General features: G+C 45.8%; 1 protein-coding gene across 1 annotated transcript in view; it reads right to left on the bottom strand.

Annotated features, from left to right (window-relative positions):
* The window catches only part of FAM171A1 (family with sequence similarity 171 member A1), a 63,088-nt gene that overhangs the window by 2,929 nt on the left and 34,529 nt on the right, over positions 1–25,630 (bottom strand). The window contains exons 2-7 of the mRNA XM_075271710.1: positions 20,112–20,339; positions 18,873–18,965; positions 11,485–11,643; positions 10,443–10,619; positions 1,198–1,314; positions 24–138 (exon numbers count right to left, since the gene is read on the bottom strand). Of these exons, the coding sequence (XP_075127811.1) occupies positions 24–138; positions 1,198–1,314; positions 10,443–10,619; positions 11,485–11,643; positions 18,873–18,965; positions 20,112–20,339 (889 nt within the window). The remainder of the gene's footprint in view (positions 1–23; positions 139–1,197; positions 1,315–10,442; positions 10,620–11,484; positions 11,644–18,872; positions 18,966–20,111; positions 20,340–25,630) is intronic.

Consider the following 25,630-nt stretch of genomic DNA (forward strand, 5'->3'; position numbering starts at 1 on the left):
TGGTGCAGTCTGTGTGCACTTACCTACAGTAATATAGCAGGAGACAGAACAGGACCAGGAGTATGAACACAATCCCTCCTAATATTGCCAGGAGGAACAACGTATGGTAGCTCGTGATATCTGGTGTAATCACAGGATCTAAAAAACAAAAGGGAACACGGGTGAAGGAGACGTTACTTAACGCAGTATCCTACACATCATATAGGTAAGCAATGTATAATCACTGGGATCCCCGCTGGTCATTAGAATGATGGTTCCCGAATACTAAGACAGAACACTGTGCTCCAATGAAGGGGCTTGGCGCTTGCTCCTTTAAGCAGCTAAGTGGCGGTGTTGCCCGAGAGTAGGAACCCCATCAATCTAATATGGATGGCCTATACTAAAGACAGGTCAACAGGTTTATAGTATGGGATAAAACCTTCAAAAAGGGATTATCCGATCATAAGTTTGTGAAATGTAAGTCTGACACGTGGACCCTGCACAGATCAGCTGTTCCAGTAGCCGCTGTTGGACATGAAGCGCGTGCATGCAGATCCTATTCACTAAGGAGCTTCCAGCACACAGAGGCTGAGGCAACAACTGATCTGTGCGGGGTCCGGGTGTCAGACTCCCAAAGACCATATACTGATGACCCATTATTGATTTGAGGCTGGAAAACCCCTTTAAAGAGTACAAAAACGTTTGAACAAATTTAGATTATGTTTGCTGAATACCACAGTTTCTTCCTATAGGCAGCAAACTAGGAGTATGGATGGATGGGCCCTTGTATAATGCAGGGAAGCGGAGGCTGAATCTCTCCCTCTCTATATATTAGACATCATAAACCTTAAAGCATTGGTGTCATATGAAATCTTATTCTCAGCTTTCACAGGACACCAGAATTGCAGTTCTACCTGTATTATTTCCAGAGATGACTAGTTGAAAGAACGATTGGGACTGGAGTAGCTGCAGCTGCATGATACAGGTAGGACTGCGATTCTACAATAGAGAATCTTCTCTTTCATATGACACCAGAAGGATTATTCTAAGTTTTATAATGCCTGAGATATAACTGTATGAAGTGTCCGCTCCGGCCTCTGCTTCCCTGCATTACACACAAGCCCGCACCATGTAAAGCGTTCCAACACTTCCAATGAAAGGCAAACTTATATTACTACAGGCCATGTTCTTATGAGATCCTATGTGCCAATTTCTTACCTGGGTTTGAAGGAGACATGGCGGCGACCCAGTATCCCATCTGTGGAGCAATGTATGTCCAGGTCAGCTGGTGCCCCTCCTGCTGGATGATTCCGATACTACTCTTTACCCACGTTCCTGTCAACGGAAGAAACAAGAAAATGGAAGAATTAATAACTTTACAGTAAGATAAAGAAGCCGTCATATGGACTTGAAGGGACTCTTGAGTGGTGCTTAAGGTACGGAAAAAAACAAAAACAAAAGGAAAAATTACAAATTACCTAAGATGACCACAAGGTGGAGATGTTGGGTCAAAAACACTTACCGTACGTAAATGTCTATAACGCACAATTTTCATACGGCAAAACCAAAAAAAGCAACACCATAAAATTTGTCTTCACTTTCACACATAAAATTTCACATTTTTACAGCTGGTTTAACACAGTGCTGCGGAAAACAACTTGTCCTATAGAATATTATGCTTTAAAAGCACGATCCCACTTCCTTTCCCACAAGACAAGGGACGCAATAGTCAGACACCCATGTCTTGTGTAATGGAGGCTCCCAGAAATAAGATGACCCCAATCAGTATGTGCAAAAGTGGACCGGGGAATGATTGCAGCCTCCCAGTGGCCATACTACCACCTAGCTTTCCCAGCAATAGACATCTTGCAGATGTTGAAGGGATTATACAAGACTAGAATATTGAGGACCTACCTTTAGGATAGGTTATATATATATTAGATTAGTCTGATATCACAGATCAGCTGTTTGAAGGAGAACCCGTGCTGCTGTAAGCGCAGCCCTGATGGCCATGTTGTTGTCCCCTTCATCAGTCACAGTCTGCGAATGGGGGTGAACGTCAATATCAAGGTACAGTGCTGTGCTTGGTAAGAAGTGAAAAGGCAACAGCGTCTGTTCAAACAGCTGATCGGCAGGGGACCCAGGTGACCAGATATGGATAAGTCAATAGACCCAGAAATCCCATTCAGGCTTATAAATACGGTAGCATCCGACCAGTTTACAGATTTGCAATAAAGCAGGGGCACGTTCATGAGCCCCAATGCAGAATTGGGCCCTCTTGGACATCATGAATGTTATCATCACACCATCTATAGCTACGTCCCTGCCCAGTAGATGGCACAGGAGCCTGGGATAAATGCTACCACTACACCCCTGCCCAGGAGAAGTCCTCGGGCCTAGTGTAAATACTACCACACCATCTATAGTTACACACCTGCCAAGCAGAAACCCTTGGGCCTGGTGCAAATACTACCCCTACCCCTGCGTGTCCTCGGGCCTGGTGCAAATACTGCCCCTACCCCTGCGTGTCCTCTGGCCTGGTGCAAATACTACCCCTACCCCTGCGTGTCCTCGGGCCGGGTGTAAATACTACCCCTACCCCTGCGTGTCCTCGGGCCGAGTGTAAATACTACCCCTACCCCTGCGTGTCCTCGGGCCTAGTGTAAATACTACCCCTACCCCTTCGTGTCCTCAGGCCGAGTGTAAATACTACCCCTACCCCTGCGTGTCCTCGGGCCTAGTGTAAATACTACCCCTATCCCTGCATGTCCTCGGGCCTAGTATAAATACTGCCCCTACCCCTGCGTGTCCTCGGGCCTAGTGTAAATACTACCACACCATCACTTATAGCTACACCCCTGCCAAGCAGAAACCCTCAGGCCTGGTGCAAATACTGCCCCTATACCTGGACCAGGAGAAGACCTCGGGCCTGGTGTAAATACTACCCCCACCACCACCACCTATAGCTACGTCCCTGTCCAGCAGGAGGTCTCGGGCCTGGTGTCCCTGACTGGCCTTTCGGCAGATGCTTAATCCGCTCCATTTCCTAGCACATCACTGCACCGGTCAGAGCCTCTTAACCTACTTGTGCTTTGCAGGGAACATTACGTCACGCGCACGGTTCAGTGGCTCTCGCTGCCACACAGATGACGGGGCCGCTAAACAATAGAACAGAGCGCAGTCAGCGAAGCACCGCGGCAGAAGGGACTTGTCTGTCTCTCGTTTCCACACCTGCTCCAGAAGTTTCCCTGCTGCCACCGATCCGCCTGCTGACCTCAGGACATGTCACGGTGTTAAGGCCAGGATCTTAAAGGGGCTTTCTTATGAATGGGACAAAGCAAAAACCCAGACACGTGCCGGATTGTAGGAATTTCACTATAGGTATATTTAATGGAAGGGGCAGCGGCTTGCTACGGGTGCTTACATTTTAAAAGGGGCGGTCTCTGAAGAGACAATCCCTTTAATTATAGGGGAGGGTTTATTTCTGCAACATACGGCATTATTTTAATAAATCACATTTTTATTTAACCCTTCCTATTACCATCCTGCCACAGATCAGTACAGAAGACGTCTCAGTAATTGTGAATATTTAACCATCTTTAACGCGTTAAACGCTCGCTTATTTGACGTGACAACTGTTCCTTTTACCCATCCCTGGGTACCATCTGACACCCTGCCACTGTCATGTTAATATTCATTCATGTGTCAGACGGGACAAGAATGTGCAAATCACCTGCAAATCTTAGCCGGGAAAGAAAAGAAAGCGGACGGGAAATATTTGCATCTTGTACATTGTTAGCCGTTCGCCAGATGTTCGATTTTCACTTAAACATTTCATGTTCCTAGATTTTTTTTTTTAAGACGGATGACTTTGTAGTGCAAATGAGGAGAGGAATCAGCGAAAATCCAGCTTTCCACAGCTACGACATTCGCGTGATGACGGACTATGAATATTTCATTGGAATTGATATTTTATTCTGTACAAAACGCTTAACAACAAAAATCAGCCCATCACCCTATAGGAAACATGGCGGAATCAGCAAAACGGAAGTTGCCATGCATTTTATACAACATGTGTGACCAATGGGCGTTTGACCCCATAATGGACAATGAAACCAACATGGCTAATGGGTAAATGGTCTTAAAGGGGGTGGTTTTTTTGGATCATCCTTATCCACATGGCCAGTTATAACCTCTCACCCAACCCCTTACATTAGCCACAACAAGCTACTAAAAGGACACGGTGAGGCCATGTGTGACATAGTCACTTAAAGGGACTGTCCCCAGAACCCAGCCTTGTATATGGTTTGATTTAGGTGACTAACCTGAGTGTTCCCCCATGTGAATTGCTGCCACAGTTGCCAAGGATATGATTTCTGATCATATGTAAATTCTTTGGAGCAACGAGGGTGTTCCCGCTTACCTCTTTGGAGCAATGAGATATCCTTATTGCTCTTGGAAACAAAGACAAGGTAAAAAAAACGTTCGATACAGGTGACCCTTATCTGGAGTCTGGTGACACACTCCTTTTAATCAAGTTGAATGGGCACCATGTAATACCCCATTTCTCCTGTGGGGGAAGTGTGGGACCAGGAAGACTGTTTTCAGGCATTAGTAATAGATAGCGGAGGGCAGTAAAGGTCGATCACAATCATCATTCAGGAAATGAAGCAATAAAAGTCACCATGGACTACTCTACAGGCATTTACATGGCAGATTATGTATATGTGGTAGAGCAGGACAATCGGGTCTATATACCCTATAGATGTAATGGAACAGTGGTGTCTGTCTCAGACCTTCCCTCAACCAGATACGGGCCAGAAGAAGTCTACTTGAGCGAGTTTGGACATCCATGTATTATATTGAAGGCCATTTATCCAAATAGTCGCCATGTACCACAAAAAAACTTGGCTGGATTTACCTAAGGCCAGTTTCACATGATGGTATTACGATCAGGGGCCTCACCCCGACCAACATGGGAATCTACGATGCCATGAGTTTGGGTTAAAGGAGATTTCCCATATAGCTTTGCAGACAAGATTAAAGATTTTTGAAAAAATAATTAAAAATTTTCCAGAGTTCTATAGATTTTTTTCTATCCATCTTAGTACTGACAGTTTTGATCAGTTGCCAATGGATGCGACTAAGACTGCAGGAGCTTTCTATGGTCTGGGACTGGTCAGTAACCCAGCCATGATGTCTTTATTGTGGACAGGTTATGAGGCAGTGTCCACGATCTGTCCAAGTATGTACGCTGTATTGCGATTACGGTTTCTTTTCCGAGGACTAGGTGGGCTACCTGGCACTCTACCCCCTGACCTTGGACATGTTGTGCTATGTTCTAGTCTCCGCACCTCCATACAATCCACCAGTAAGCGGCGCCCATCTCAGAGTTGCCCCTACGGGATCGGGCCCACACTGTGGCTACTAGTTTCTATAGAGTCCTAGGTGAACGTGAGGAGCCACGGCACCCATTATAACACACTGCTTTTACTTCTGCTGTAGAGGACGGATCCATAACGGAATTATCCGGACATTGGTGTGTTCGGGGGAAGAGATTGCACTATTGTGAGAAGGCCCAATATTATATAAAGAAAAAATTGCAATGTCCTGAAAAACAAAACAAAAAGCAAAAACAAAAAAAAAAACCAAAACCCAGCAGTCCTGTCCCTAAATAGCATCAAATGTGACATCTGTTCCCTGAATTAATGAGCTGAGGGGGTGAGAATTGAGGCAACGCAGAGGATTAGCATATTGGCAAGATGTGAACTGACAGCAGAGGAAAGAAATCCGCAGAATACTGAAGGGTCCTAACCCCGTGTGTCACACAGAAAGGAGAACTCCGACTATAGTATACTAAGAGGGGCGTTCAGACATGGAGGTTGGACCACAGATTCTGAACAAATCCGCTCCAAAAACGTAGACGTTTTGTCAAATTGAAGGGTTTTTGTATTAAAAAAAAAAAAAAAAAAAACACCTCAACCTCTATGTGAGAACATGGTCTTTAAAAAAAATAAAATAAAAAAAATACAGAACTGCTGGACATTGGACAAGCAGCCCACACATGATAGACGTTCGGCCTACAGCTAGCCTCCCAGTTCTCCTCATAACTTGCACACTCAGCTCGGCCTTAATGTACCGGCCCTTTAAATACATATAAATTATACCGTTTCTTTTTCCACATTGGTTTCGCACAGGAAACCAAATTCTTGGAATCCGTTCACTTTTTTGGATTGTTATTTTCGAGTCACCAAGCAACAGGAATACCATCGCCCCATTCCCAACCATACAACTTCCTCTAGCACGGGTCTCTAAAATAGTAAATTCCTCTTTGAGCACACGTTTTATAGGGTTGGGGAGGGGGCGACAAGGCTCTGAACTACGGTTAACCCTTTAGGGACATGGGCTTTTTCGGGCCAAAGGACTTTGTCGTCATCGATGTGCTGAGAAGATGAAAGAGGAGAAGAATAAGAATAGGCCATCAATCTTAGAAACCAGATAACCCCTTTAATAAGCCTTTAGAGGGTCTTTCCAATTTCAACATAGCTCGTCAATTTACAAATGGTGGGGGGTCTGACACCTTGGGCCTCGCCGATCAGCTGCGGCCTGGTCACAAGAACTAAGCACTGTGCATTTTACAATGGCTGTGCTTGAGATGGCAGCTCAGACCAATCACTCGAATGGGACTGAGATGCGATCAGGCCATGTGACCGATGGGCTGTGAAGGAGATGCAACACTCCTGCAGCGCCGCTGACTCTTCAAACGATTGATCGGCGGGGGTCCTGGGTGTTGCACCCCAGTTGGTCTTTAATTGATGACCTAAAGGACAAGCTATGGCAGCCACCGACTCCCCGCCCCACGACTCTTCCTATACTAGGAGTCCCTTGTGTAACCACATGACAAATGTTTGTCATGGTGTGTTCATTTGTGTCTGGTATCACAGTTCAGCTCTATAGCAGTCAATGCGGCTCAGATGTAATACTGGCCACAACCAGGGGTGGTGCTATTTAAAAAAAAAAAAAAAAAGCGCAGATCGGTTCTTATAATCCCCTCTCATCCAGGTTATCGTTTTCCATCTGGCCTCCTTATTCTATCCTATATGTTAATCACCAGATTATTCCGAGGTGATCACCAAATCTGAGCTAATGACTTTTAATCATCTTGTAAGATCCAAGCATTACGGAGCTGAACAGATTTTTACATGAATCCAATTAGGAGGTGGAAATTAGGAAAAAAAAACAAAAATACAAAAACTAAAACAGCCATTCTTCCACTCGCTGCAATACCATATATGGCCTGAAGACAAGAGTGGCGCTATTTCTGTAAAAACCCCCCCAAAAACATCAGTTTGTGGTATACTAAGAGCAAAGAGGAATTTCTAGGGCCCTGTAGGGCGATCATGGCAGTGCCCCATGTCGTCTTATAATCAGCAATGTAGGATAAGCGGCGTCGGTCATGTGACCAGCTCCAAAAACTTATAAAGAAAGAAGAATGTGGCCCAGCTGCAGACCTACAACAAAGCTCGGGTCTGTTTGCGACTAACTACAAGATGTTCTTGTAAAAATAGGAAACAACTCCTGGCAGGGCCGTAAAACTTGCACATTATTTTTCTGTACGCCGCTTGAAATTTTCACTTTTTGTAAATGAGTCTGCTCCTAGAGTTTCCCGACCGTCAGAGTCCCCAGTGGTCAGCACTACTGACAACCCTAAAGCGGGCCGTATATAATGGCTGGTGGGGGTCTGATCTCTAGGACCTGCTGATCCGGAGAACCAAAGGGACCAAAGCTCCTTCAGCATTTCACCCAAAGATCTGGTCTCCCATGTAAGGAGCCCTCTCAATCTAAGGACTGGCAGGGGTCTCTGCAGTTAGTATGTTGTAGGCTATGCCGCTGCCTTCTATTACCTCTAGGAGAGGCCAAACATCAACATGGTGGTCTCGGATCAGAAAAACATTGTGGTTTCCTTCCCGAAACAGCGCCACCTCTGTCCACAGGTTGTGTGCGGTATTGCATCTCAATTATATTCCCAACAGACTCATCCCATAATACCACTATATCCAATACTAGTTGGCTCTCCCCCCGAAAAGGAAGGGAGGAGACAGTTTTTGGCAGAACTGGGCAGGGAGGTTGTTCCCGCCGCCATCTTGGAGAACTAAGCACAGATGGATGTAGGCTTGCTCCAATCCGTCTGTCTCTTCATGTAACCCCAGACAGACTGCATGATGCTGAGATCAGGGCTCTATCTGCGGGGGCCGTATCATCCCTTCCAGGACTCCCCCTCCAAAGGGTAAAGGTCACCCCAAATTTTGATGGGGGTTTACATTTCTCTTTTCTTCATTCACTTAATTTCGGCAATCGACAAAAATAAACCATTAACCCTTCTATTTCCAAAAGAATTCTTGCTTTGCGGTTATACCCCTGCCTATAACTTTTGCACAGCCATGAAGCAGTGAATTTCCATTTCTTCCTTAGCTATACGCCTTAACAATGGAAGTCGAAGGTCGGTCTAAATTGGCACAAAGTCAGGCTAGAATCCCATGAAGCGCGGTGACCGGTCGCCATCTCCTTGTCTAGTCAACAGAAACACTTCCCGATCTCATTACGGAGGCAGCGCCATGAAGCAGCCGATTCATTTCCTTCTAGATGGGGACATTTTGTCCGTACTCCTTAACAGCAGGTAGTGGCCTAAATCCAGCAGTGGTAGCCAAGGGTCACCTCAGCCGGGTTCTGGCATAAGAGTCCCCCAGATTTACCTCACAAAAGTGACTTTCTAGTATACCCGGCCCATCTGCCAGTCCCTTCGGCCTAGGTGACGGTCACCTGCAGCCTTCAGGTATCAGTCATGTGACCTACGACTTTGTTAAAGGGGTTAATGCCACAAAAATTATTCATCGGATAGGAGAGAAATCCCTGATCGGAGGGGTTTGACTGTCGAGACCCCCCTCATTGACCCTGAGAATGGGGGTCCTTTTCCCCCACAGCGGCCAGGCTCATAGTGGACAGCGTTCCCTTCAATAGGAGCACCGGAGAACGCCGAAGTTCACGCCCGTCTGTAACTTCAGCGAGGGAGAGGACCCCCCTGTTCTCGCCTCTTGGCACAATACCTTAAAGAGTTGTCGAAACTACACGTTTCCTAACCCTTTGCTCTGTATCACGCACAAGTCACATGGCCAACCCCCCACTGATCAGAGACAGATGACCGATCCTAAAAATAGGCAAGCAATCTAAAATTCCCAGAAAACTCCTTTAAGAGGTCAGAGGGAGTCCATCACTTCTCCCGGCCACATAGAATGTTAAATAAAAATTACACATTTGGAATACAAGAACGTTAAGTTTTATTCCATATGCAAATGAGTCACTAGGGGCAAAAGTAATCGGTTAAAAATGCGCCCAATGCGGTTATTACGGCACGCTGGACTCCTGCGCATGCGCAGTATGCTGTTGTAGTGCTCGGTGTGTGCAGTATGTTCATTCATAGCAAGAATTACTAGGGAATATTGCGCATGAGCGGGATTTCACCGATGATGTCGGGGGCCCAAGGGGCTGCACTAACAGCACGAGGGGCGAGTTTTCAGGAATAGAAGGTAGCTCTCACTGAATATGGAATAAAACTTCATTTTCTAATTCTTATTCATTTTCCCGCATCGACGGCACTATGGTGGCAGTATAAAGTGGCCGAGGGAGGAGACAGACCCTCTTAAAGGCAATGTGCATCTTTGAACACCATTTTACTATATACATACATACATACAAATCCTTTTTGAGACATCCACCTTAAAAGGGGCTTTCCAGGCTAAAATTATTGATCTCCTATACTAAGGATAGGTCATCAATATCAGGATCCCACACCCAGCACCCCTACCGATCAGCTATTCTCAGTCGCTGATATACAGAGAATGGAGCAGGAAGCAGACAGTGCTGTTCTCTGTGTAGTGGCCCAATGAAGTCACTAAATGGGAGTTGATGTCTGTCCGAGCTGATTTAATATGGATAACCTGTCCTTAGGATATCTGGAGCCCGGAAAACCCCTTTAAATTGAGAGCGCCATGTGAATTGAGCAGTGATGTGCATGCTCGGCTTCTACGGGAGTGCCAGGACTTCTTCATTGACAACCTATCCTTACGTCCAGATCATCAAATAAAGATCAGCGGGAGTCCGACACCAGGTACCTCGTGCATCAGCTTTTGGGAATGGTGGAGGCGATACCAAAAACAGAGCCACTATATAAACGAACGGCACTGTGCTTGGTTTTCTATGAAGAGGCCTTGGCCCTTCTCCTAACGCTGCAGTGTCTTCCAACAGCTGATCAGCAAGTGTCCTGGTTGTCGGATCTCCACCAGTCTTTAATCAATGACCTATCCTGAGGATAGGTCACCAGTTAATAAGCCTGGAAGGATGATATTGCTTATAAGGCTTCTGTACAGGAAACTTGAATACTCCAAGTATACAGTAAGACAGCTTACCATGGTGCTGGTCAAATCTCCACGCGGGCACATGCGCATTGTGTTTAAGGTTGCTATGAGTCGGCAGAGGAACAGTCACATGGATTGGGCCTTGAACCAATATGTCCGTTTTATCGCTGCCAAATAAATGGATACTGACAGCGGTGACTGGGGTGAGGTCGAAGCGGCTGCTGTTCCCTGCGAAACAGACAACATAGCGGATTATTACTAGGAAGCGTGACCACGTATTATGTACACACAGTATTACATGTTTACTGGCGGGTCTAAGCAGTACCACCGGTCCAGGTTGGGATCAGACCGTGTCGTCGGCAGAAAGTGCAGATTGTGCAGAAAACCGGCGACACATTTGGCGCACCTGGAGCGTGTTACCCTGAACCATATCTGACATTTCGCTTGCACGTCTTGCCAAGTCCGGCTCAGCAGCAGAATTGGATATGTCAGCTTCCTTACTCGCTTAATTCCTTAAACTACTAAACATGCCCTCATTATTTGGAGCTTGGCTGGGACCTACTGGCATCCCTGTACTACTTGCATCCCTTCCAAGAAACAATTTCCACATATCCGTCTCTGCGCTGCAACCGGAGCGGAGTAACACTTCCATTTGGACTGAAAAAGCGCTTTCCTCAAAAGATACAAAATATTTTCACACATTTCAAAAATTCCAAAAAATTTTTAAAAATAAAAGTAAAGGACAACTCTTCTTGCCCTGTGCCCCTCATTATGTAGGTCCAACCTCCTACCTTGGAAAACCAAGATCTTTCCAGAGTCAATCACGCTGAGCTAAGTAGCCATATGAATTCATGCCCAAGCGCAGACAGGAAATATTATCACGGGGACGCCAAACACCAAAAATTGGACCCGTGCCTCCAGGTAATGGCTAAGTCATAAATTAGGTAATGATTAAACTTTTTGCAAGCACTCTGTTTCTATCGACTCGCACTTTCAGACTCAAGGAGGTGCAGCGGGGCCGTGTTATAGCACAGCAAATTTTAAGATGGGTTATTCCCAAAAAATTTTTTTTATAATTTTGGCAGACGTCTACCTGAGGAGTTTCCATCGGTCCCTTGTAAATAAGGAAAACTCTCCACCTCTAAGGAAGTGCTGGCAGCAGTCAGAAACGCGTTGAGATCTTTATAGGTAGCATTTCCTGGAAGTTCCAGGGCGCTTCTTGCAAAGTGCACTCGAGGCTGCAGACGTGACCCTGTAGGAACCAAAAAACATAAAAACAATGGTCAGGTGAAATGTATCAAAGGTTTCAGGATAACAAAACAGTCAAAATGGATTTTGTGTCTTTCTGAATGTCCTTACATCAGTACGAGGCTCAAAAGGATCACAATAAAGTGTCCCAAAAATCTGATTAAATAGGTGGTCCATAGGTGGGGAAGGAATCTTGTTCTCCTGTCCCTGGTGCTCTGTTTTCCTCCCAGCACGGTCTGGTCCTTCTGCTCCAATGTCTTTGAAAAGTGAAAATCCTCGTTGGCTGTGATGTCCAGCAAGGGACCTGGGTAGTCACAGGAAGTGACATCACGTGTCCTTCGCCGAGTTTGCTGATTGGCCTTAGCCGTCGTGTGCAGCAGGAACTTGCGCCAGAAGACACTGGACTGGTAGGACCAAACCGCGTTGGGAGGCATCAGGGAAAGGACAGTAGGAATTTTTTGTCTTCACCTCCCTTTTCATCCATTACTTTCAGTTTTAAGACAATGGACACCTGACGCAACCCATTATAGTCAAAGGGGTCTACCAGGTTAGGCATTTTAGTGGAACACCAGTCCTTACGGGACCAGAGCAATGGACAGATGATGCTAAAGTGAACCTAGTCTAAGAGACACGAATTGGCAGCAAATTGCCCCATTTGGCTGCATGGATTATTGGTCACACTGCCCTGCCGAAAATCCATACAGACAAATGGGGGAGGAACCATTGCAGCTCCGCCCCCATTCAGTTTGCATTGGGCCTAAGTGTGAACGAGTACCGATCAACAGGTTTATCGTCTGCAGAAGATGTGGCCATCTAATACAACCTTTACCCATCGGTCTAGGACGGTGGTTGAACAGGTACCAGGAGAGGAGACAGGTCCTCTAACATGGGGCGGCAAGTTCTTTTACAAACTTGGTAACATTTTTCTATAGATGCATTAAAAACATCCGCAAAAATTCAGAGACCTACTGATGTCACTGGTGCGAACCTGCCCCGCCAGGCCTGAGCTATATAGTGAGGCCACTCATGTGCAATTCGAGACAAACAAAAACACTTTCCAACATTTCTGAAAATCCTTAGAGAAAATGGAGAATTTGGGGAAGTCCAGAGATAATAAAACCGTATTGTGCTGAAAAGAGAAGGAAGCAGAAGAGGTTTCTGTTCTTTAAGAGGATGTCGTGCCCATTATCTGGATAATTGGGACCACGCACAAGCTGCTGCAAGGTCAAGTTGTAAAAATACATACTTTTTTGTTTTTCCTTTACTCAACACCCTGTGTGTTCATTATTTTTCTCGAGTCTGGTAACAGCTGATACGGCTGGAATACGGAGCAGATTATAGGAAGGGCATTTAAAGGGATTCCATCATTAAAATCACATTTTTTTTCTCGATCACATGTTGGAATAGCCTTAAGAAAGGCTATTCTTCTATTACCTATAGATGTCTTGTCCGCGCCACCATTCGGTAGAAATCCCGGTTTTCGTCTGTATACAAATGAGTTCTCTCGCAGCACTGGGCGCATCCCCAATGCTGCAACAGAACTCTCCAGCGCCACCTCCATCTTCTTCAGGAACAGCCTCTCTGCGCGTCTTCTTCCGGAGCTGTGTTCAAACTTCTAGGCCTCAGGCAGAGCAGACTGCACATGCCAACAGGCCACAAGAAAATGGCTGCTAACACCAGCTTACTGTGTAAGCGGCCACAAGAAAATGGCCGCTTAAACAGCTCACTATGTAATTGGCCATTATTCTTGCTGTGGCCATGGGCTTGCGCAGAGCAGGCCTGGCGCAAAGCAGACTGTGTATGCCCACGGCCACAAGAAAAATGGCCGCTTCCACAGTAAGCTGGTGCAAGCGGTCATTTTCTTGTGACCTGTCGGCATGCGCAGTCTGCACTGCCCAAGGCCTGAGGCCTAAAAGTTTGACCCCCAGCTCCGGAAGAAGACGCACAGAGAGGCCGTTCCTGAAGAAGATGTAGGCTGCGCTGGAGAGTTCTCTCGCAGCATTGGGGACACCCCCAGTGCTGTTTGAGTGCTGGGTCCCGCCCCCTGTGCTGCAAGAGAACTCATTTGCATACGGATGAATACCAGGATTTATACAAAACAGCGGCACAGAGAAGACATCTAAAGGTAGGAGACAAATAGCCTTTCTTAATGCTATTCCTACGTGTGATTGAGAAAAAAAAAAAATGATTTTAATAATAGGATCCCTTTAAGATATGTTCCAGTTCCGCCTCCTCCACACTGGGGATGTGGGGGGGCTTTCTTAAGCCTGGGGACTCACGGTGACTTCTTGTAGTGGGAGGCGGGGGTAACTTGGCATTTTCACGATGTGCCAGGTGTTCAGATTAGAAAATATATAGGTGTGGGAGTACAATAGGACTTAATAGGGGTCAAAAGTGCGAAACGTGGCCAGAAACCCTAGCAATGAAGGGGTTAATTACACTTTTTTGTAGGGCTGCCCTGCACCAGTCTTCCTATTACAATGTATGGAGACGGCAACACTAGCACTGACTGTGGTCCACCTGTACAAAATCACCAGAGGTCGTGTCTGGGGAATCGAAACCACTTATTTATGGCCGTCAACCCAAAGCCAAGCAGATGAGAGACAAAAAAAAAAAAAAGCAAATAAATGATCTCATTCCCGTCACGCCGGCCTTTTCCTACCAAATGGGGTTTTATGGCCAGTTCCAATTTGCTGGAGGGACCAAAACGTGAGCTCGAGGAATACATTTCTGGGGAGGGGGAAGGAGTTAAAATAATATTCCCATAAAACTCTATTGTCGTTGCGGTGTAGCAGCAGCCGCCGCCATATAAAACTGCGCACAGACTTAACCACTGCAACAATATGCCCGGGCAATTAAATGTGCCGCAACACGGCGAGTATCTGGGACAGACTCTTAGTCTGCTAAACACATCAGCATTAAGTAGCAGGCAGGATTCCCAGACTTCTTCAGGTCGTCTGCGCAGACTGAATACTCTATAACACCCTTCAGTGGTGCAGCGGGACATGTGCCTTTATTACAAAAATATGGGGAAAAGGAAAAAAAAAGCCCCAGACGGGCACCAGCCATGTCCATGTGTTATGTGATGTACATGTGGTTCTCATTAGTATAAAACACTATACAATGCCCTCTAGGTCACGGCTACAAGCTTACCAGGAAATTGGCGTGGGTTCTTGATTAGCTGTAGTAGCGCGTAGACACATTTTTATTAAAATTTTAGTACATTTTTTTTTTCTAAAATATATATAGATTTTTTTAATGACGTATTTAAATATATATCATTTAAATCTATATAAATAAAAAAAAATTACATTTTCTACATGTGTACACAAAAAAATATATTTTTAATTGATTTTTTTTGTCTGATATATATCTTTCTGTAAATAAAAAAAAAATATATATATATATATATATATATATATATATATATATACACACACACACACATATACACTGTATATACATACATATATATAAAATTAATTTTATTATTATTATTATTATTATTAAAGTTTGTGTGTTTGGATGTTTGTTCCTCAATCACGCAAAAATGGCTGAACAGATTTGAATGAAATTTGCCATATAGCTATGTTGTGACCTCGATTGAAACATAGGCTACTTTTTATCCCGGTAAATGACATGGCTTCACGACTGTTATGAAAGAATTTCTAGACTAAAAGGACCCTTGATGACGTCATCAAAGGTCCTTCAGCTGTCTAGGATAGGATCACACTATAGTGTGGGTGGAGCTATATAGGATTGAACAGAACAGTGTGAAAGCTGTAGGGAATTGTGGGGTTCAGGCTCTGATAAGAACTGTGCCAAATTTCATCCAAATCCTGAAATTTAAAAAAAAAAAAAAAAAAATCACACACACACACACACACACACACACACACACTTTGACCATCACATATCTATGGCCAGATCCCTCTCATCCAAGCTCCCAGAGGAAACCAGTGGTCTCAATTTAGCTTTAGTAGTATACGGAGAAGAAAATCCATTTCACAGAGTCCGTACAAGAAACACTAAGCTCAGTTTTCCCAAAAATTCCCCACGTCACATGATGATCTTGTCAGTGAACCCGCGTGTCACATGAAGCATTCAGTCAGCAATTCACAATCCGCCATGCACGGCATCGCTGTCACAAAGAGGACTTGTATTTCCATCAGCCCCGTGATGTTTCCTCAGGGAGTCTAAGACATGTTCCTTATTTTTGCTCCTCACTACCAGAAGGCTGCGCCTAGTAAAAAGCAGTTTTATTTTCGCACTGACCTCGAAATAACATCTTAGGAACAGTGTCCAGATGTGCCGCAGCCAAAACGCTTAGAGGTGGCTGCAGCAAGATTCTGAAAGGCTCCGGAACTGGACATATGGGAATCCCATCAGTACGCACAATGTCCAGGCGACACAGGAGACCACTCCAAGATGGAAATATCTATCGGGTTTTCTATTTAAAGGGAAAATTCCACTTTTGGAATCCATATAGTATGGTGAGCAACTCTAATATCTGGGACCCCCACAGATCAGCTGCTTGAATAGGCTCAAGCAATTGGATCAGCTTATCAATATTGTGTGTAGGGGCGCAGCTGGTCATAGCACAGCCCAAGCAATTTTGCAGGTTTCCCAGGGTCAGGGAGACCCCGCAGCAGTGGACTGCATTAAGACTATTTTATTTTTAAAAACAGTCTACTTCTTATTGGATTATTGCAACCGGTAGCGGCCAGTGTTTTATACTCCACCATCTTCGCTCCAATTCGGCCTCCACAGGAGAGCAATACACTATGTCGGCATCCGGAGGTCATGTCCTGACAGTGTTTAGCGTCTGCATGTACTGTATGGCACCCCCTAGAGGTGGGGGATAAGTGAGCAAATATCAACATTACCTATTGGATTATTCCAACAGGTGACAAATTGGTGTGGTGGGCCATAAGAGGGAATGTTACACCGTGAGGGGCCCAGTAATAGGAAGCGTTATACCATATGAGGCCCAGTAATAGGGGGCATTATACCGTACGGGGCTCAGTAATAGGGAGCGTTATACCGTGAGGGGCCCAGTAATAGGGGCGTTATACAGTGAGGGGCCCAGTAATAGGAGGTGTTTTACCATGAGGGGTCCAGTAATAGGAGGAGTTATACCGTGAGGGGCCCAGTAATAGGAGGAGTTATACCGTGAGGGGCCCAGTAATAGGAGGAGTTATACCGTGAGGGGCCCAGTAATAGGGGGCGTTATACCGTGAGGGACCCAGTAATAGGAGGGGTTATACCGTGAGGGGCCCAGAAATAGGGGGCGTTATACCGTACGGTGCCCAGTAATAGGAGGTGTTATACCGTGACGGGGCCCAGTAATAGGGGGGGCATTATACCGTGAGGGACCCAGTAATAGGGAGTGTTATACCGCGAGGGTCCCAGTAATAGGGGGCGTTATACCGTGAGGGGCCCAGTAATAGGGAGCGTTATACCGTGAGGGGCCCAGTAATAGGGGGCATTATACAGGAAGGGACCCAGTAATAGGGAGCGTTATACCGTGAGGGGCCCAGTAATAGGGGGCGTTATACAGGAAGGGACCCAGTAATAGGGAGCGTTATACCATGAGGGACCCAGTAATAGGGAGTGTTATACCGCGAGGGTCCCAGTAATAGGGGGCATTATACCGTGAGGGGCCCAGTAATAGGGAGCGTTATACCGTGAGGGGCCCAGTAATAGCGGGCATTATACAGGAAGGGACCCAGTAATAGGGGGCGTTATACCAAGGGCCAGTAACCAGGGAAGGGGTTAATAGCCAAATAAAATGCCTCTATACCCAGTGCCTCTAGGAGGACAATGACAAGGATCACATTTCTCAAATAAACTGGACTGAGAAGCGAGACGTATGATTTTAGGTTTCGCCAGCCCGCTTCTCACAACCAGTTGATTTGTGCAGCAGAATTTGCCTTTTCGCATTAACATATCAAACACCTCCGGTGGATTTATGAAATATACAGTTTGCAGGCCGACAAACTTCACCGAAAAATAAAACCAAATGGTCTAACATGAGAGTAGACCTTAGGGGGCTGGAGGCTGCATACATCTATAATGCAGCAGGCTCCTCATTACGCCGATTCATTGCAGCCTTCAAGCTGTTTCGAGGTAAACTCGTCGCAGTGTGCGAGAAGTCATTAATTAACACTTATGCAAATGATCGACTGATGTGTTCTAGTTAGGACTCGTGTACGCGGATGTCTATGACTGTTTAATATGGAGCGGTAACGAGGACCGCAGTCTCCACTGGATCGCTGTAGGCCTCCGATATGCCATGGGGCTCATTTATCACACCTGTTTTGAAGTATACAAGGCATGAAAAGGCGCTATTTTTGGCACACTCTGTTAGGGTCCATGCACACGACCGAGTGTGCACCCGAGTTGGGGGTCGATTTTATCATGGAATGCATTCTGCGATACACTCAGCGATCAGGTCATGTGACATGAGCCCTTCAACTGATGACTCGTCCTAAAAGATAGGACAGTTAATAAGTTCCGGAACCCCCCATCCCCCTTAAAGAGATCCTATCATTGGATCCCCTTTTTTTCTGACTAACACGTAGGAATAGCCTTAAGGCTATTCTTCTCCTACCGTTAGATGTTTTCTCCGCGCCTCCGTTCGGTGGAAATCCTGGTTTTCTTTGGTATGCAAATGAGTTCTCTCGCAGCACTGGGGGTGGGTCCCAGCGCTCAAACAGCAGTGGGGGCGTCCCCAATGCTGTGAGAGAAATCTCCAGCGATGCCCCCATCTTCTTCTGGAATTCCTTATCCTTGTGTCTTCTTCCGTCCTGGGTTTCAATCTTCTAGCCGACTGCGCATGCCTGCCAGCCACAATAAAATGGCCTACATACACCAGCTTACCGTGTAAGCGGCCATTTTCTTGTGGCCTGGGCATGGGCAATCGGCTCTGCCCAAGGCCTAGAAGATTGAAACCTAGGAGAGAAGAAGACGCGCAGAGAGGCCGTTCCAGAAGAAGATGGAGAGTTCTCTCGCAGCATTGGGAACACCCTCAGTGCTGCGAGAGAACTCATTTGTATACCAAAGAAAACCCAGATTTCTACCAAACGGCGGTGCGGAGAAGACATCTAAAGGTAGGAGAAGAATAACCTTTCTTAAGGCTATTCCTACGTGTTAGTCAGAAAAAAAAGGGTATCCAATGATAGGATCCCTTTAAAGGATCACATATATTCTGACACAAACACATTCACCCACCTTGAAATCCTGAGACTATCTGTACGACATCATCATAGACCATTAGGGTAGCTGAGCGCTCAGGCAGCAAACCGAGGCTCAAGGAGGAAAACACTGTAAACACATGAGAAATAAAAAAGCAACATGATTAAGAAGAAAGAGTAATGACGAATAATAATTCATTCACGTTGGCCGCCTACAGTAGTCAGACCTTTCTGCCCATTAAGGTAGGTCGAACCCATTGATTTCAGTAGGACAGGATTACATAAGGCCATAGAACACCCGAGAGACTCCCCAAAAAAGGGTTAACTTCCCTCAAGTCCTGTCTGGGCTTTATCATTGTATATGAGACGTGGACATATGTGTCAGTCAGGAAATATTTCAGTAATCCAGGCTTATAGAGAGGGGCCCCAACTGGGTGAGACCTCTGTCGTGTACATAAACTTCTAGGGTATATGGGCAGGGGCACAACCCTAAGAAGGGGTTTTCCATCCGAGCTCATCAATTGATGCTTTCGCCTTATGGGCCATGTAACGTCATGTTTATCGGCAACATGGTCTGTTCCTTGCTCAGTCCCATTCAAGTGCAATACCAATACCACAGCCACTATACAAATGTACAAGGCAAGGCTTGGTTTTCTATGAAGAAGCAGCAGTGCTCCACTGAACAGCTGATTGGGGAGGGTCCCGGGGGTCAGACCCTCACCCATCTTCCACTGATGAGCCTGAAAATCCCTTTAAAGGCATGCTATGGTCATGAAACATCTGGGGAGGCTCCTGAAATGACGTGACCACCAAGAGTGCGCAAATCTCCCAGTCCCAGCGGAATTCTACTGTATAGGTGACGTGACCATGTTACGTGCCAGGTCACAAAAAGGGCAAAATGGGGCATGGTCTGTCCATTCATACGTGATGTGAGGGCGTTACGTGAGGTTAGGTCATGATAATGGGGTGTGGCCAGCACAGTGGTTTGGCCCAAATCAGAAAAATGGAATGGCATGCTCCAAAAGGGGAACATGGCCAAGCCAAAAGGGATGTGGCTTTGTCCAAAAAAAACCAAATACACACTGATCTGCCAGAACTCCAAGATGTTGGCACGTCATAAGTTTTTAGCATCAATTATACATAGGGCTAACCAGGCCAAAAATGTCCTGTCACCATTATCTAAATTCAATTCTTGGTCCAAATCATCCCCCCCAGAGGTGCAGGTTACAAGTCAGATTCTACATAGAATGCATTTGACCCACAAGTCCTACCTTACCTGGTAACCGGACGGGCCTCCAGGGCGCAGAGTTTGGCACATAGGCGTGTTTGGTGGCGGTGACGATCAGTTGACTTCCCAATTTGTACTGGAGCTTGATCAGCACCGTCCCATCTGAGCCGGTGGCCCCAGTGGCTGCAGAGACTTGGTTGGCAAATATCTCAATGACGGCATTACTGATCGGCTGGTGCGTGCTGATGTCACTGACCTGGACTTTCAACGTCACCTCTGTAAAGAAAAAGTAGAAAAATCACACGTTACCCCATTGAGGATTAGTAGTAGTCTGTCGTCAGAGAACCAGGCAGCAAGTGTTCAATTCTCCTGCAGCGCCTCCTTAGGATAAGAGAAGTATTACACAGTGTTTATGGAAATCAATGGCTTGTCACACCCCCTTATTATATGAGGTTGTATATATGTTGCTGCATGAATGGAAGTTTATGTTGTTGTAGATGCAGAACACGGAGCAGGAATCTGCTGGCGGATCGGAGATGGTATTAAGGGTACAAGTACCTGGCATGGACGCGCACCAGCTGGACCAAGGAAAACTAACATTCTCAAAGAAGCGGTCACAGCTGTCTGACACTTCACCAGGGAAATCTCTCACCCGCTGTCAGACGGCCTTCACCGATGATCCCTTTAACAGGTCATTACTATGTCAGGTCCTCTTCCTGACCACCATTCCCAAAGGTGTGGTGACTGGGATCATGTGCCATGTCTAAAAAAATGGGGGTTCTGGGACTAAAGCTATTGATGGTGCTTCTTTGGGATAGGCAGGCGACTAGATTTGGATGGGCTTAGCCTAAGGGATGGGTCATCTATATCCGATTGTTAAGAGTCCGACACCCAGCTTTACCAAGCAGACGCTGCGGCTGCTGGATCTATACAGTATACGTAACTGGAAGTAGTCAGCGCTGTCCACGGGGGTGGGTGAGCCGTTATACAGCGACCCACCACCCATTCACTTCACCAGCGGAACTCTGGCACTAAATAGAACAAAGTGTGTCAATCATTACTGTAACTTTAGCATTCTATTCATCACGTAGCAGGAAGCATGTAATGGATACAGTGTAACCACTTCTTAATTAAACCAAAGAGGGGAAATGCTAGGCTGACGGTGTGACATTTACAGGGACAGCAGCGGGCGACCGTCAGGACAATTTACACGTAAAGGGACACTCTGCCGATAAATACGTCTTCACATACCAGTCCTGTTATAAATTCTCTCAAGATGCTATTAGACAATATGAAAACTGCAGTTTTAGACTTGTAAATTGACATTATAATGTATTCAGAGCTAAATGGCAAATGCTAATGTGGGAAGAAGACATTAGATTAAGAGCGAAAAGGAGACGCCGAAGAACGTGGTGAGACACTGCGAAGGTGGCGGAAGGATTTCTGAAAAAAGATGCAGAAAAATAGGTTTGAATTCCTGAATCGCGCCTGAATTCCCAGCGTGTCCGGTGTTTATGGTCCTACAGAACGTATGGCGAGTTGGATGCAGGTCTATACAGTTGCATCTGTACTAATAAACCTGGGACTTTTGCATTAGACAAGTGTGCACCCTGGTTTCCTATTTCACAATACAGTTACACACAAACCCACAAAAACACATTCGTCAGTATATTTGGGGACCCCAGCCAGGAGTGCACCAAAAGGTTACTATACTTCTATGGGAACGTTGACGTATACGTTCAGAGATTTTTCCAGCGTCTATGTTGATGGCCCATCCCAAGCTCGATACAAACTGGACCTTGATAACATGCAATATGGGGAAGGCAAGGTAGCGCTCCGGCCATATACAGGGCAAACGCTGTGTCATCTCTGTCCAGTTTTGAAAGCAGAAAAATCTTTACAGTCAGAAAATCAATAGCAGAAAAGCGGAGGAGATTTAACAAACCTCATTCACACACTGCAGAAAAAACATCCGTGTGTAACCAGATAGGCAGCCGGTTTTAAAGCCATAAAAGAGTACCATATATACTCGAGTATAAGCCAAATTTTTCAGCACAGTTTTTGTGCTGAAAAAGCCCCCATCGGCTTATACTCGAGTCAAGTAAAAAAAATAAAATAAATTTTGTGGTGGTGGTGGTGGTGTCTATGACCAGCCACAATAGTAATGTATAGAGTCTCCCATAAAATAGTGCGGAAAAAGAAGCTTTAAAAAAAAAAAAAAAAAAAAAAAAAAAAAAAAAAAAAAGTTGTAAATCCCTCCTTTCATTAGAATACATATAAAAGTAGAAAATGACTGTGACACACATACACATTAGGTCTCCCTGTGTCTGACAGTGCCCGGTCTACTGAATATAGGGGATCTGCAGTGCTCCTGTTCCATCAGGAAGGGGTTAATAGGAGCACTGCAGATCCCCTATATACAGCCAGGCTGAATTCCAAGTGGGGGAAAAAAAACCCAGTCCTCCAGCTCAGGGAAGGGGCAGACAGACAACCAAAACACCCCCTCCCCTTCCCCAGCACCTACTGCACCCAAAAACTCCGACCATTTTAATTTTTTAAAATTTTCCAGTAGCTGCTGCAGTTCCCCCCCTCGGCTTATACTCGAGTCAATAAGTTTTCCCAGTTTTTTGTGGTAAAATTAGGGGCCTCGGCTTATATTCGGGTCGGCTTATACTCAAGTATATACGGTATATCCTTTCTGAAGATCTTTACGGTAAATGCGAGGGTGGAATCCAAGTCACTGCGGTGCAATAAGCTGCAAAATCTGCAACTTCTTTTGCGGTTCAATGTGGACATACCCTAAACCCAAATAAATCTGATCTAGCTCATCTCATTGAGTGCGCTACTATTGTATCCCAGCTTTCTATGGATAGGAAAGCACAACACAAGGTAAAATAGGGGTTTAATACCGCTCCTTACACGGGACCTCTAGGATGGGAAACCCGAATGCTACCAGAACATGCCGGGAAAAGACACGAACAAGAAATCTCTGCTTGAGCAGCTTCCTACACAAATGTACAACCAGAATCTACAACTCTACAAGGGTCGGTTTATGTCTTATGTATAGTCACCTGGCATAGGAATAGTTTACAAACAATATTCACATTTTCAAGGAGATTCACTCACCAGGCAGACGTCTGAGCGGAGCACTAGAGCCTCGACCACAATGTTATGCGGCAGGGCTCGGCACAGGAATGTCAGCTGGGTAGGTCCGTAATGTGTGACCATAGCAATGAGACCTCCAGGAGGGGCGCACAGATGGCACGGTGCGAGAGTCATTGATGCTGAGTGACACGCAGCAGCGAGGGGAAATCCTGGGTTAAGTCATCACATTACAGCACAATGGTACGGCTCCTGGGAATGGTCACTGTCTCATATGGTAATTCCCATAAAGTACACTCATAGATATCGAGCACCCAAGTCTATGAAAACCTATTCAGGGTACCTAGTAAAATGGCCGATTTTAACTACTTCATGCCTATAGATTGGTCCAGATTGAGGGGTGGGCTGAATGGTATGGCCCAACCCTATATTATATAAACATTGTCCATGTGGGAGTGGCTATGTCGTGACTGTACGGTGACAACACCCCGTATTCGTATTTCATGAATTCCCCATGAAGGGTCAACTGTTGGGTGGGAGTATCCAGCCCTCATCTATAATGGCATCTGGACCTTAAAACTCTACCCCCTCCAAAAAAAAAAAATCAAAAAAAAAAATCCCAAAACAACACCCACAAAAAAATAAAAAAAAAGTCTTAAAGCCAACCCCTACTAAAAAAGCAACAAAACCATACAGAGATGAGGTCATACCTCCACCTCTGACGTCACCAAACTTCATTCATATTGACACCTTGACAATTTAAGTAACCCCCCCAAACCTAAGAAACCCATTCATTGGATACCCTTTTTTTTCTCCCTACCACGTAGGAATGGCCTTAAGAAAGGTTATCCTTCTCCTACCCAGTTTTCTTCGGTATGCAAATGAGTTCTCTCGCAGCACTGGGGGCGGTCCTCAGCGCTCAAACGCTAGGGGTGTCCCCAATGCTGCGAGAGAACTCTCCAGCGCCGCCGCCATCTTCTTCTGGAACGCCCTCTCCCGGTGTCTTCTTCTGTCTTGGGTTTCAATCTTCTAGGCCTCAGGCCTTGCCCATGCCCACATGCCACAAAAAAATGGCCGCTTACACCAGCTTACTGTATAAGCAGCCATTTTCTTGTGGCCCGGGCATGCGCAGTCAGCTCTGCCCGAGGCCTAGGAGATGGAAACCCAGGACGGAAGACGACACAGGGAGAGGGCGTTCCAGAAGAAGATGGCGGGGGCACTGGAGAGTGCTCTCACCACATTGGGGACGCACCTAGTGTTTGAGCGCTGAGAACCGCCCCCAGTGCTGCGAGAGAACTCATTTGCATACTGAAGAAAACCCGGATTTCTATCGAACGGCGGCACGGAGAAGACATCTAAAGGTAGGAGAAGAAGAGCCTTTCTTAAGGCTATTCCTACGTGTTAGGATCCCTTTAAGGGACATAGAAGTTATAGCTAGGTGGCAAAGGGCAAGTGCTGGGTGCCTGGAGGGGAGTGAACCAGGTAACCCATCTTGTTTCAGGTACTTCAATACAGAGTTCGGGTAGGAAACTCAATGCCCCGGTGATAAGGGACGTAACAATGACTGCAAATAGGCCTTGACATAACATATGGAAGAGAAAGCCTTGGCAGCTCAGCGCCTGTAAGTGATACCGCGATACAGTCTATTGAAGCTAAGCATGCATTGAATTTTCGACAAAAGCAGTAGGATGGTACGAGCTTCTGAGAGCCATGAAGCCGCACATAATGCCAAGTGCTTAGTGAAGGGTCTTTACAGAAGTCTCCGAGGAATACAGAGATGCCAGTGTGCGCCAAAGAGCCCGGCAGGAGCTGAAGACACTGCACACAAGTAACTGGTTCATGGCGACCACACAAGTGTCCACAACTGTCACCCCCGGGAACCTGAGGCCCATCAGGTCAAGGTCAAAATAATCCAGGGATAAGAGCTGGGAGTGATCTAAAGATAGCGCCAAATGTTGTCGGGCGGATGCTTATTCATCATAAGAGATTCTTCCAAGTTTCCCTTATATGTACTCTGTTCGGCCAAGTGTGCATGTGTTCCGAGAAACGTAACAATTTCTTCTAGGCCCCATATGACCTACAGGTCCCATACACATGGCTTTGAGGAGTACACGAGTATCCAAATACATCAACGACACGGCATACAGAAAGTTGTTGCTCCACCAGAGATCACGCGACCTCATCGACCTTAAATACAGATCATTTTCTAGGAATAACGAAATTCTAAATGTCAGAGACGAAAAAACAACTTGCTCCACATTCAGACTGCACCAGAAAGGAGAAGGGAGGAAGAGTCATCCTGCCAAACACACAGCAAACAGATGTCTTCAATTTAATACAGATGTTCCGGGCGCTGCACAAAGCAGGAAAGAGCGCTCGAGCCCAGGCCAGAAATTTCAACTGCACAGATAGAAATTTCCATTGTTAGTTTTTGTGATTCAGTTTTTATTTATTTTTTAATTAAT

Source organism: Leptodactylus fuscus, chromosome 4 (assembly GCF_031893055.1).
Source record: "Leptodactylus fuscus isolate aLepFus1 chromosome 4, aLepFus1.hap2, whole genome shotgun sequence".
Taxonomy (NCBI): Eukaryota; Metazoa; Chordata; class Amphibia; order Anura; family Leptodactylidae; genus Leptodactylus; species Leptodactylus fuscus.